The sequence below is a fragment of the Mustela lutreola genome, chromosome 16 (genome assembly GCF_030435805.1).
Source record: "Mustela lutreola isolate mMusLut2 chromosome 16, mMusLut2.pri, whole genome shotgun sequence".
NCBI lineage: Eukaryota > Metazoa > Chordata > Mammalia > Carnivora > Mustelidae > Mustela > Mustela lutreola.
In genome coordinates, this window is record NC_081305.1 from 40,439,938 (window position 1) to 40,454,169 (window position 14,232).

The 14,232-nt window shown below is 43.2% G+C and overlaps 1 protein-coding gene across 7 annotated transcripts in view; it reads right to left on the minus strand.

Annotated features, from left to right (window-relative positions):
• Positions 1–14,232, minus strand: part of CEP89 (centrosomal protein 89) — a 68,512-nt gene that overhangs the window by 15,150 nt on the left and 39,130 nt on the right. For 6 of the 7 annotated variants that reach the window (XR_009348542.1, XM_059150996.1, XM_059150995.1 and 3 more), the window contains 3 exons: positions 11,986–12,166; positions 4,047–4,214; positions 3,094–3,235 (listed from right to left, as the gene is read on the minus strand). Coding sequence is in view for 6 of the 7 variants with exons in the window: in XM_059150996.1 (XP_059006979.1) it covers positions 3,094–3,235; positions 4,047–4,214; positions 11,986–12,166 (491 nt within the window). In the remaining variant the exon portion in view is untranslated. Of the gene's footprint in view, positions 1–3,093; positions 3,304–4,046; positions 4,215–11,985; positions 12,167–14,232 lie in introns of those variants that run through there. The other variant, XM_059150998.1, reaches the window with a different exon arrangement.

A 14,232-nucleotide genomic window follows, 5' to 3' on the forward strand; every position in this document is an offset into this window, starting at 1 on the left:
GATCGAGTCCTGCATTGGGCTCCTTGCTCAGCTGGGAGCCTGCTTCTCCCTCTGCCTGCCGCTCCCCCAGCTTGTGCTCTCTCATTCTCTCTCTGACAAATAAATACATAAAATCTTAAAAAAAAAAAAGACAGAGAGAAAGAAAGAAGTAGTAATTAAGATGCCACTTTCAATAAATTAAGGTCTAGGAGACCAGGACAGGGTAAGTAAGGTTGGGATGCTTGGCCCACAGTCCCAGGCAGGGCACAGGCAGCCAGTACCACCCCGGGACCCCAAGTAGAAGGGCTGACCTTGGGGCTCCCGGGTGCAAGGAGTTTGCAGGGGCAAGGGGACAGCAGTGTCTGTAAATACACAGAAGTCCCTTGTGGTGGGTGGTGGTAGGGTAGGATGAAAGCAACTCCCCCAAATCTGAGAGGCCTAAGGGTTCTAAACCTGAGCCTTGTTTTTAGGCCATAACAACGAAGGTCAGGCAGGAAGAGAGAACACAGTTCATTAACAGATTGTTGGTTTAATGTCTAAGTATACACACAAACAGTATATGGCTCCCATTTATATTCCCATCCTGGGCCCACAGATATGAGGGGTGGGCCTGAGAGAGACCATCTGAGGGCTGGGGAGGATCTCAACTTCATCATGTAAACTTGGGAGATCACTGGCCCACATGGGACGTCAATTCTCCAGCAAGCTTCTTTTCTGCACTCTTGCTATTCCAGGGAGATAAGCCCAGGAGGCACAGCAGAAAAGGAAAAGGGCGCTCAGCACTGCTACAGAAAATGCCTGAGTTCAGCATAGGTCAAGGTGGTTGATATTTCAGGAGGGGGGGCTGCTACTGTAGGGGGAGTGTGTGCTTTGGCTCCTACCATGCCATGTCTGATTTAGACCCCGTAAATCAGGGTCTAAATGACCCAAAAAGGGGGGCACCTGGGTGGCTCAGTGGGTTAAGCCTCTGCCTTTGGCTCAGGTCATGGTCTCGGGTCCTGGGATCAAGCCTTGTATCAGGTTCTCTGCTCAGCGGGGAGCCTGCTTCCCCCGCCCTGCCCGCCTGCCCCTCTGCCTGCTTGTGAGATCTCTCTCTCTCTATCAAATAAATAAATAGATGAAAACTCTAAAAAAAAAAAAAAAACAACCCTGAAAGGACTCAGAGATCACCACTAACATGTAACCACACTCCTACCAACAACTATTAGAATTTAAAAAAAAAATTTTTTTTTTTTTTTTTTGGTGACCTTGAAAGTACAGAATGGTACCTCAAGAGTGGCTTAATTAGCATCTTTTATTACAAGTGAGGATTACATTTTCCCCCAAGAGCTGTGTGCTATTTATATTTCCTCTTATATAAACAATAGCTAAAAGCCTGCGTCCACTTCCCTATGGAGGAGCTGATGTCTTCCTAGCAGACGTGAATAAGCCCACGCCACGCCCTACCAGACTCCCCAGACCATTCACCTGTGGTAGGGGCTGAGTGATTCCAAGTTTGCCAATTTCCAACTGCCTCAGGAAGTCCTCTGGTCTCCTCTGTCATGACACCCACTCAACTACTGCTTCTAATGCTAGGCTACCAGAGATCCACAACTCTGCTTAAACAAACGTTTAAATGTACGTAAGCAACATGTGCTCAAAGTTGAAAAATCATCAAGTGCAAGTAAGCAAGATTTCTTTTTCGTTGCCTGTCATTTCACCACTTGGAGATACTACATGGCCCTATAGATGACACCTTTTCTTTTTTTTTTTTTTTTAAGATTTTATTTATTTATTTGACAGACAGAGATCACAAGTAGGCAGAGAGGCAGGCAGAGAGAGAGGAGGAAGCAGGCTCCCCACTGAGCAGAGAGCCTGATTCGGGGCTCGATCCCAGGACCCTGGGATCATGACCTGAGCCGAAGGCAGAGGCTTTAACCCACTGAGCCACCCAGGCGCCCCAATGGCTGACACCTTTTAAAATCAGTGTGGAAGGGGTGACTAGATGGCTCAGTCGCTTAAGCATTTGCCTTTGGCTCAGGTCATGATCTCAGGATCCTGGGATCCAGCTGCAGGTCCATCTCTCTGCTCAGTGGGGAGTCTGCTTCTCCCTTTGCCCCTTCCCCTGCTCGTGCTCTCTCTCTCTAATAAATGAAATCATAAAAAAAGAGATAAATTTTGAGAATTAAACTGTTTAAAAAAATAAAATCTGTGGAAATGCCAAGCATCATGGTGGTGGCATCGCTTCTTCCGGCAGGGCATAGCTCCGTCATTTAGGACCAGCAATCACCCCCTCAGTTCCGTCCTTGGGACTAGAGCAGCCAGAAGCAACATGGGGATGAACTCTACTTAACCTGCCTATGGTTCTGTTTCACCTTCACCCAGGGAACACATTAAGTCAGCTTTGGGGAGAGAACACGAAGACACGTGTGTAATGAACACCTGGTGGCGCCCGCTCTGGTTGGTTAAATGGACGAATTCCATTAGTTCACCTCAGAAAATACCATTTACCATTATTGAAAAGTCTGGGTTATTTGCCTTTTGAAAATGTTTTTCCCCCATGGTTGAAAGCTAAAATTTTGGAGAATCTGAAAATGTACAATTAAAATTTAAAAAGACAAAGCCTTTTACGGATAATTTTGTATTGAAAATGCTTTTTTAAAAAAATATTTGAGGGATGGGGCGCCTGGGTGGCTCAGTGGGTTAAGCCGCTGCCTTCGGCTCAGGTCATGATCTCAGGGTCCTGGGATCGAGTCCCGCATCGGGCTCTCTGCTCAGCAGGGAGCCTGCTTCCTCCTCTCTCTCTCTCTCTCTGCCTGCCTCTCTGCCTACTTGTGATCTCTCCCTGTCAAATAAATAAATAAAAATCTTTAAAAAAAATATTTGAGGGAGAGAGAGGGAGAGAGAGTGGGTGGAGGGGCGAAGGGAGAAGGAGAGAGCGCATCTCAGGCAGACTCCCAGCTGCGTGTGGAGCCTGACATGGGGCTCGATCCCAGGACCCTGAGATTAAGACCTGAGCTGAAATCCAGTCAGGTGTTCAACTGACTGAACCACCCAGGCGCCCCAAGAAAACGCTCTTAAAATCACATTTGCATGTTGACTTTCAGTGTACTTGAAGGAAGTGAGGGAGCTTACCAAATACATAAGATAGTCGCGTTCCTGGGTTACGTTCTCTGCCAGGCCGACAAGATTTGCCAGGTACTGGTGAGCAGACATTTCGTTCTGCATGGCTTTTTCCACCTGCTTTTTGAGGACATCAATTTTCTTTTGAGACCTCCTAGAGAGTTCCCCCAAATGGTGGAATAAAAAACTCATTAGCCTGAATGGCTAGAACATAGTGAATATCTACATTGTAAAAACAGCAAGTATGTTAGCATTTAAAAGTATTCTTCAGCAACCTAATTCTACTAAGTTTCAGGGTGAAAAGAGGGAAGGGAGTTTAATTTTAAGTGAAGCATAGTTATTGACTCCAAATCGAGTCAACAGGTATCACAAAACACCATCAATAGGCTACTTTGTATGTATTACTCCATTCATTTTTTTGGATCATGTTCTAAAAGATGCTTTAGAAAAAGGAATCCAGTTACCCAAAGCTGACTTTTGAGAAATGTGTAGGAAAGAACTTCTAGGACTTTCAGTCTTAGGGTCATCATTATGACCATTAACTATAATCGATCTATAGACCTGAGAAATGTTGGCTAACACTGGCCAACAGAACAGCCTTTACTATAGTTTTCTTTTGATACCCAGTAATCTCAATGCTCCTTTTCCACTTTATAGCCAATATTAGATAAAGACAAAGAAAATAAAAGAGAATATTTAATTTTCTCTTTTTAATACTAAAAAACAAATACACACAACAAAACAAACCCACTTAAGAAAAAATAGATAAAGGGTGCCTGGGTGGCTCAGTGGGTTAAGCCGCTGCCTTCGGCTCAGGTCATGATCTCAGGGTGCTGGGATCGAGGCCCGCATCGGGCTCTCTGCTCAGCAGGGAGCCTGCCTCTCTGTCTACTTGTGATCTCTCTCTGTCAAATAAATAAATAAATAAAATCTTAAAAAAAAAAAAATAATAATAAAATAAAAACCTATTTATTTTCTGTGCCCTGTCGAGTTCTTCTCCCAGCGCTTGGTTTCTTGCAGCCAGACTGTTCTTCTCTAAGACCAGGCTCTGTTTCTGTGCTTGCAGCAGTGCCAACTTTCCCATCAACTCTTCCATCTCAGCACCTTCTTTCTCCTCTTCCTTCTGCAACTGGCTGGGGGACAAAAACATCACAGGCGTGGATCTGGCACACTGAAGCTAACAGGAGGCAGCCGCTGCCAGGCAAGTGAGAGGCAGCCCAGGCCACCAGCCCGTGGTGGCCTGAGGAAGGCCCCTGTGCAAACGCTGTCCATCCCCTCCCAGAGGGCCCAGGATGGAACTGCTAGGGGTTGGCCACATGGTTTTTTGATGGTAATCTAATGCTTTTCCTGCCAATAACTGTTGCTTATGCCTTTGTATAGATACACTTATGTGTACCCTATCCTTCTTCCAGAAAGAATTTAAGACTGCTTCATTTTTTACATAGGTAAAACTGTCTCCCCCAAATCCTAATGCTAAAACAAATTTTGGGTCATACTAAAGTAATTCTATGTTTTCATGATAAAAGCAACAAAAGAACAAGAAAGGCATACAATTTCAACATACACTTCTGGCAAAATGAGGCTAGAGAAAAGAGTTATTTCTTCATTGGTTCTCTCGGTCAGTTCCCATGTAATCATCAGGACTGACCTGTTCAGTTCAGTGACTTCAGCTTGGAGGCTGAACACCCAGCAGGGATTTTCCAGATAGTTTTCCATTACTTTCTAGTTTACTAGTTTTAATTAGTCAAAGAGCAAAGGACACACCCAGATAAAAACCATGAAACTGAGGTTTTTATCTTTTTTCTTCACTATCTTCTGTTTTGGAATTTTCTTTAAAGCCAAAGTAATGTACTCAAATCAATCCCTAAAGAAAAATTCCCAATGAAAAACAACTAGGGGCTATAGAGAATGTTGGGAAAGTACTGGTGGACCAGTCACCTCAGAGAGCAATACATCAAGTTCTAGAAAACACACTTCCCCCGTGACCCAACAGCGCCACCTCTAAATACATACGTAGAGAAACTCTGACAACACGTACTTGAACTCTCACTGTGGCACTACCGAATGGAGCAAACTTATTAACAATTTAAGCTTCCACTAAAATAAGTGAAATGTAGTATTTCATACGATGGAATACCACCAGGCAGAAGGTAAAAGAATCAGCTCTAATAGCTATTCCAACATAGATAGATGTTTGGAAAATTGAGTGTAAAGGTCAATATACTAAAGCATGAATTCATTCATATAAGCATTCATATAAAATTCATAAGACACACCAAAAAAATGCCATGGGTCATTTATGGAAACATATGTAAGAATAAAAAACAGACTGGAAATGTAATTCCAAGTTTATGGTAGTGATTCCTTTTAGAAAGCCAGGGATAAATAATGGACTAAGAAGAGTGGTTACAAAGGACTTCAGGTGTATTTCTAACAATATATTTCTTAAGCAAAACAAAGAGGTAAAAGCAATTTGTTTAAAAAAAAAAATAGCTGACAGTTAATAGCTGGTGGGAGAAATAGTTGCTTGCTTAGTTATTTTTATTAAAGATATTTATTTTTAACTCATCTCTACGCCCAACATGGGGCTCAAACACACAACCCTGAGATCCAGAGTCATATGCTTCAGTGACTGAGCCAGTCTGAAGCCCTAAAACAGTTACTTAAAAAATTTTATATAAAATATTTTCCCCTCAGGTTCCCTAGAGGAAACCTCTACTGATCACTTGTGATTTTAATTCTTCTGGTAAAAAGCCAGGATTTAAAATGTTTTAAATTGTGAAATACACATATACACATATAGAGAAGTATGTAAAAGATAATACACATATAGAAAAGTATTTGAAAGACAAATGCATATTTTAATACATAATTATAACAAACCCTCATATTATTACCATATAGGTGAAGAAACAGAACTTTTTGGGGTACTTTTAATAAGAGTTTTTACATCTAGGGGCACTGGGGTAGCTTGGTCAGTTAAGCATCTGCCTTCGGCTCAGGTCATGATCCTGAGGTCTTTGGATTGAGCTCCCTGGTGGGCTCCCTACTCAGCAGGGAGTCTGCTTCTCCCTCTGCCTCTCTCCCTGGCTTGTGTTCTGTTTTCTCAAATAAATAAGAATCTTTAAAAAAAAGTTTTTACATCTAGATTCATGGGTGAAAATAAAAAGTAATTTTCCTTTCTTATATTTGTTGGGTTTTGATATCAAGGCGACATCGATCTCATAAAATGAGTTAGGTGGCATTAATTCCTGTTCTTCAGAAGGGTTTATGTAAGACTGGAATGACTTCCTCCTTGAGTATTTTTAGAACAATCTCGTGAAGGTCTCTAGGCTTATAGTTTTCTTAAGGAATGGTCTTTGGATTCTATTTCTTTGATAATTAAAGGAATATTCAGGGATGTCTGGGTGGCTCAGTTGGTTAAGCAACTGCCTTCAGCTCAGGTCATGCTCCTAGAGTCCCAGCATCAAGATCCACATCGGGCTCCCCGCTCACTGGATAGTCTGCTTCTCCCTCTGACTCTCTTCCCTCCCATGCTCTCTTTTTCTCATTAGCTCTCTCAAACAAACAAATAAATAAATAAATAAATCTTTAAAAAAAAAAAAAAAAGGAATATTCAGGTATTCCTTTTGAAACAGTTTTGGGAAGTTATGTTTTTCCAGGAATGTCACTATTTCGCCTGAATTTTCAAATGTATCAATAGGAACTTATTTCCGGTGCACACACATTTAAACATCTACTTGGTAGATTGAGCCTCTTTTTGTCATCTGTCTTGCCAGATACTGACGGAACGTTACCACCTCTCTTTTGCTTTGTACTTGAGTGTTATGGCTCATTCTGTCCTTTCATCTTGGACCTGCCTGTCTTTCTGACGGAGATGCACAGTTGAAAGGCAACACAGACTTGCTGTGTAAAGCTGAGCTACACACTCCACTGTACTCTGCCTCGGAACCCACTGGGTGCGGCCTGCATGAGGCCTTGAGCTGACGCGAGCCTCCCCGGCACACAGCAGTGCGGTCACAACCCAGAAGGCCACCAGAAAACGTAAATTCCTGGTAGGACTCCTCTATGCGATGAGCATTCTTCCCCATGTCCAAGGTGCCCCGGGGTAAGAGCCCCTGAAGCTTGTTAAAACCCGGCTCCCTTGACCCTCATATGCCCCGGACACCCTGCCCTTACATCGCCATGTGGCCCCTCCGGGTGCCTGTGGGTTACCGACTTCTCTATCTCACTTTCCCGCGTGGCCTTACTGGGGCTCACCAACACCCCAGGGCTCTGCTTCACGTACGCTAGTTTAACATCTAGCCTCTTTAGTGTTACTTACTCCTGATATATTTGCTTTTAAATCTTTCCATTTTGCATTTTCGATTTTACCACTTGTCCTATCTTTTTTTGCCCTCATCTGTAATTTTTTTTTAAGATTTTATTTATTTATTTGACAGATATCACAAGTAGGCAGAGAGGCAAGCAGAGAGAGAGAGAGAGGAGGAAGCAGGCTCCTTGCTGAGCAGAGAGCCCGATGCGGGGCTCGATCCCAGGACCCGGGACCATGACCCAAGCTGAAGACAGAGGCCTTAACCCACTGAGCCACCCAGGTGCCCCTCATTCGTATTTTTTTAAAAAATCATTTTTTCGCTATACTAGTTTAAAAGTTACAGACATTTTCTTCCCACAGATTACATCATGTGTATTTTTTTTTTTAAAGATTTTATTTGTTTATTTGACAGACAGAGACCACAAGTAGACAGAGAGGCAGGCAGAGAGAGAGAGAGGGAAGCAGGCTCCCTGCTGAGCAGAGAGCCCGATGCGGGACTCGATCCCAGGACCCTGGGATCATGACCTGAGCCGAAGGCAGCGGCTTAACCCACTGAGACACCCAGGTGCCCCACATCATGTGTATTTTTAAACCATAAAGTGAATCAACATCTTTCTCCTCTCTGGAATGATTTTAGACTTTAGAAGACAACTCCATTGACCCCTTCCCTGATTATATGCTATTATTATTTGCATTTGAATTCCATACTTTTTTTTTTTTTTAGATTTATTTATTTATTTGACAGACAGAGATCACATAAGTATGCAGAGAAGCAGGCAGAGAGAGAGAGAGAGAGAGAGAGAGAGAGGAGGAAGCAGGCTCCCCGCTGAGCAGAAAGCCCAAAGCGGGGCTCGATGCCAGGACCCTGGGATCATGACCTGAGCCGAAGGCAGAGGCTTTTACCCACTGAGGCACCCAGGCGCCCCCAAATTCCATATTTGTTTGTTTGTTTTTTGACAACGGGGCATCCGGCCACTGAATTCCACGTATTTTTAAATCGCCAAAGATGTTATTGTTGTTTCATGGAATCAATGTTCATTTACATTTATATTTACTGTGTCTTTTTTACTCTAGCTTTCCTTGCCTCCCATGCATCCAACGCTGAATTACATTCCTCTTCCTGATGAGAACTGCCTTTAAAATAGGTCTGCTGGTGATGACACTCATTTGGGCTTGAAAATATGCCGATTTTGACCTCATTCCTAAAAGGCATTTTGTCCAGAAGGAAATTTTAGCTCACAGGGTGCTCACGGGGCTAACCCAACTCACATACCACTGACTGTCTTCACTTGGGGAAGGCTCCCCACCGCCGTAACTACTCCTGATGAAATACATCCCTCCGTCGCTTCCTGTCTGTCAGCTACTGATCCTTGCAACCGTGGAACGTTCCACCCCATCCTATGGACTCTTGCTTCCGACCTATTTTTCAGTTCGCCAGCTTGCCCCCCCCGCTACGTCCAATGTTTAGTTAAGCCCATCCAGGGAACTCTGAATTCAGGCTGCTGTATTTTTTCAGGCTGCTGTATTAGTTCCCTGAAGACATGTTGGAGCCTTTTATCTCTTTAAGCCTGAGAGCCACCGTTGTTTTATAGGCCTTGTCTGATAACTCTCATATCTGGGCTCTCTAGTACTTCTGCTGGTTCCCAGGCACTGTCTGTCTGCTTTTCTTTGTGTCCTGGACACTCTCCTTAAAAACGTTTAGGAGTAAAGAGCCGTCATCCAGAGAGGATTGAGGGCTGGTTGGTTTCAAGTTCACCCTACGCTCAGGATAAAGCCCTCTGGAGGCTCAGCTCATGACTTATTTGCGGGTGATGGGCTTGATACTTCACGTGGGTGTATCTAGGTGTGGGTCTTTTTCATTCACTACACCAGGCAGTCTGCAGGTCCTAGCAGTCAAGGTCTTCGGAGACCTGGAAATGCCCTCCAACCAGTCGTGTCTTCCTTCCCATTTTCTTTAAGCTTTCTTTCTGAGACAATCTGACAATCTGAGGCTGGGCTTCCCGGACAGGTCTCCTATCCATTACCTTCTCTCCATTCCCAATCGTCTGTTTCCTTATGCTCTAGCAGAATTGACCCATTTGTCTTTTAGCCCTTCTGCTGAATCTTCTCTAGCTTCTGGTCATCACTTCTAATCTTGCTCTTGACTATACTTTTGTATGGTATTTTATTCTCTATATTCTCAGTTCTCCACAGTATCTGTTTTCTTTGAAGTGAGTTTCTGTGCTTATGTAGGTCTCCCTATTTTGCTGCATTTCCCCCCATTATACCCAACGATCCTTGTCGTTTGTTCACACCTGGGAGTCTGTTCTTATTTTAGGATGAAGGACTTGGGGTTTGGTGTGTATTATGTAAGGAGACTGCTTTTCGGCCCTGGCATCTCCCTGAGCAGAAATATCACTGACTGCTGAGCAGGGCTCTGTCTACACAGAGGAGTTATGTGGATAGTCAGCTGCACTTTAGAACAGCCCCTCCCCTGCCCCAAAAGCCAGAATAAGGAAGGTTTTCCTTGTATAGATACCACTAGTCACCCCAAACCCTTAGCTCTCCCTAAACAAGTGTGCTAACTTTCTTCAGAAGTCGGGTGACTCCTTGTTTTCTCCCACTACCCATCCTGGGTAAGCTCAACCTTTGTAAGCAGCAGGAAAAGCCAAGAACAAGTGAAGCTTCCAGGTGTAATCACCAACACAACGATAAGTCAACCAGACAGTGCACTAGGAAGAGGACCTCCTGCCATTTCTGGGGCCACAGTTCCTTCTAGTCAAGTGTGCCCGACAGTGGAGAAGCCAGTCCGTATTTATGATCTGCACTGCCCGCACCAGGAAAAGAGAAACAACACACATGCAGCAAACCTAGAAGCTCATGGAACACAGGTTTAATTTAGCCCTTTTCTATATAAACAAAAATGTTTTCTTTGCCTGCGACACCACTCTTCCCCCAGTCCTCCTCAGACTCACCCCGACTGTAGGAGCCAGTTCCACAGCTGCTTTGCGGCTAATGAAGGACTACTCTCAGACACACGGTGCATCTCTTACTATCAGTGTATCCGTGTGGGAAGGGAGCACCCCTAACGGAGGCAACGAGATGGCAGGTGCACTAAAGCCTTGCAGCCCTTCAGCTCCCTTCAACCCAACTCCAAGGTGCCCTTGACTGACGTCGTGTCTGTTTTTCTAGCAGGTCTTGGTGCAGCCTCTATAGACTTCCCTGAATTCACACATCCCATCCCTGATAGACTCCTACCCCTCTTCCCACGTTACCGATGCTCTGACCAATCACTGCACCTTCCACTAGAGAACCATCAGGGTCACCACTCTCCGTGTCCACTCTTACTCCTCTGTCCTCCACCCCACCCATCAACTCTGAGCCCAAAGCCTCCCGGCAAAGGCTGACATGAAGGCTTGCTGTCCCTACTCTAGTTCATTCTCTACCACAACACTCCTCAATTAATTTCTACTTACAAGAGACTTGGTGACATGTCTGTCTTTTCAACAACCATGTCTTCCACTGCCTTCCCATTAGTGGCTTCCTTTTGAAGGTTTTTATACCTTTGATACTCACATTTAAGGAGCCATTCGAATACATGGTTACGGGGGCACCTGGATGGCTCAGACAGGTGAGCGTCTGACTCTTGGTTTCGGCTCAGGTCACCATCTCAGGTTCATGAGCTGGAGCCCCGTGTTGATTCCTGCGATTCTTTCCCTCTTCCTCTCCCTCCCCCGCTGCCACTCTCTCCTACTTACTCGCGCTCTCTCTCTAAAGTAAATATATAAAATCTTAAAAAGATTTAAAAAAAAAAGAAAATGTGATGTTGATAGCCACAAAAAAACATCAGCTATAGGAGTGGGTGTTTGAGGGAAATAAAATCATAAAGATGAACAGAACTTTAAAAAAAATTTCCTTCCTCTCCTGGAATAGAAAAGTAAAGGACAGCTCTGACCCAGATGGCACGTAACAGTACAGTCAAAACACTGGGGTCCAGTAGTTGGACTCCCCAGCATTTACTAAAGTACCAAACTAAGCACGTCACATGCACTCTTACTCCCCTACGTCAACCATCTTAGCTGAAAGTTTCGCTATTAAAAAAATTATTTCCTCCCCATGACAAAAGCATCAGGCTCTCTGCTCAGCGGGGAGCCTGCTTCCTCCTTTCTCTCTGCCTGCCTCTCTGCCTCCTTGTGATCTCTCTCTCTGTCCAATAATAAATAAAATCTTAAAAAAAAAATTATAAAAAAAAAAATAATTTCCCAAACTTCCCAAAAGATTCATTTGTGACATCCTGTTTAATGGCTGCATTGCAATTCATTTTATGGGTGTACCCTTTCATTTAATCCATTCCCTGTTACTGGATATCCAGGTTTCCAGTTCTACCACTTTAAAATTACCTTTGGGTGTAAAGCCAATAAAGGATGGAAGAGTAGGAGGAGAAGAAATCATACACAAAGTGCAGACCATAGCCCTCAAAAACAGGCATAGTGTCCTTCAGTAATAACTGTTCACGATTCTCAGTCCTGGACACCTGTGCTGGTGCAGCTACATGACACAGAGGATGGGCAATCTCTCTATACTCCACCTAAAACCACATGTAGCCTTACCTTTTTAATTCATTTACAATCGAAGCATGAACGTTGATAGCAATTTTGCCATCCAACTGTGTTTTTAAGTCCTGGCATTCGGTCCTTAAAATTTCCAACTCCTCCTTGTTTTGGGTTAATTCTTTTTCTTGGTTCTGTGTTTTAGTCTCCAGAAGCATTAGCTGTTTAGTCAGTTTAGAAACTGAAAAACAAATGAAATGGTACAGAAGACTTAAGAAAATATGATTATTGATTACTAGGTAATGCCAAGAAGAGCCAGCTTATAAATAATACTCTTAAAAAAACTTTTGGAGATTTATAAATTAATATCAAAAACCTTATACTTAGAAATTACTCTCCCCATATTAAACATTCACTAAATATCGTCTTTAGTACTGGGGCTCAGTATGTTGATATCATTGCTAATACACGATGCTAATTAAACGAGAGAGGATTTTAGCCTTCAAGGAACGGACTTTCTGAAGACCAAAGCCTTAAGTCACACAGGGACATTCATCGTCATGATGCTGTTCCTAAAACTGCAAGATTTTCAAGTCTTTAAGGACATCAAATAGGACCCAAATATAGACTGAATTTATGACTTTTCTTCTCTTTTATTTTAAAGTAAATCATAAATATTTTTGTCCTGGGAAACACCGTATATGTAATGATAAGACACTTCCCAGGCATCTGTTGAAAGCAGCACTTAGAAGTAAGTACTACTACAGAATAGAAGGATTTAAAGTTTTATGCTTCAACAACAGACAAACAGCTAATATCCAAGCTTTATAAAGAACTCCTCAAATTCAACACCCAAAAGATAGATAATCATACCAAAAAATGGGCAGAAGACATGAACAGTCACTTCTCCAAAGAAGACATACAAATGGCTAACAGACACATGAAAAAATGTTCATCATCATTAACCAACCGGGAAATTCAAATCAAAACCACACTGAGATACCGCCTTACACCAGTTAGAATGGCCAAAATTATCAGGACAGGAAACAACATGTGTTGGAGAGTATGTGGAGAAAGGGGAACCCTCTTTCACCATTGGTGGGAATGCAAGTTGGTGTAGCCACTTTGGAAAACAGTGTGGAGATTCCTCAAGAAATTAAAAATAGAGGGGTGCCTGGGTGGCTCAGTGGGTTAAAGCCTCAGCCTTCAGCTCAGATCATGATCCCAGGGTCCTGGGATTGAGCCCCGCATCAGGCTCTCTACTCAGCAAGGAGCCTGCTTCCTCCTCTTTCTCTCTGCCTGCCTCTCTGCCTACTTGTGATCTCTGTTAAATAAATTAAAAAAAAAAAAAAAAGAAAGAAATTAAAAATAGAGCTACCCTATGACCCTGCAATTGCACTACCAGGTATTTACCCCAAAGATACAGATGTAGTGAAAAGAAGGGCCATCTGTACCCCAATGTTCATAGCAGCAACGGCCACAGTCACCAAACTGTGGAAAGAGCTAAGAGGCCCTTCAACAGACGAATGGATAAAGAAGATATGGTCCATATATATACACAATGGAATATTATGCCTCCATCAGAAAGGATGAATACCCAACTTTTGTATCTTCATGGACAGGACTGGAGGAGATTATGCTGAGTGAAGTAAGTCAAACAGAGAAAGTCAATTATAATATGGTTTCACTTACTTGTGGAGCATAAGGAATAACATGGAGGACATTAGGAGAAGGAAAGGAAAAGTGAATTGGGGTAAATGAGAAGGGGAGACGAACCATGAGATACTGTAGACTCTGAGAAACAAACTGAGGGGTTTGGAGGGGAGGGGAATAGGGGAATGGGTAAGCCTGGTCGTGGGTATTAAGGAGGGCACGTATTGCATGGAGCACTGGGTGTGGTGCCTAAACAATGAACCTTGGAACACTGAAAAAATAAAATTAAATTTTAAAAAATCCTTCTACTCTATGAAAAGATTTAGTTCGTCAAAATGAATAACTCCTTCTGGGAAACAGGAAAATAGGACAAGCAGCTGACTGGATCAAATTACAGAGGCCTAAAGGTTGTCCCAATCTACACAACCAGAACCAGCAACATACCTGCTCACATCTGTAACATTTGAAGAAATTAAGCTTGGGAAATACAAAATTAATTTTCTCTGCCATTTCTGGTCTTAAAAACAAAGACAGGAGGACAACTTTCTCTCCCTTCCACTCCAAATGATGCTAGAGTAAAGGCAAATACGTCTGTGCCACATAGAGTCTAAGGGGAAGTCCTGTGAACTAAGCTCCTGTTGGATGCTCTGAGGT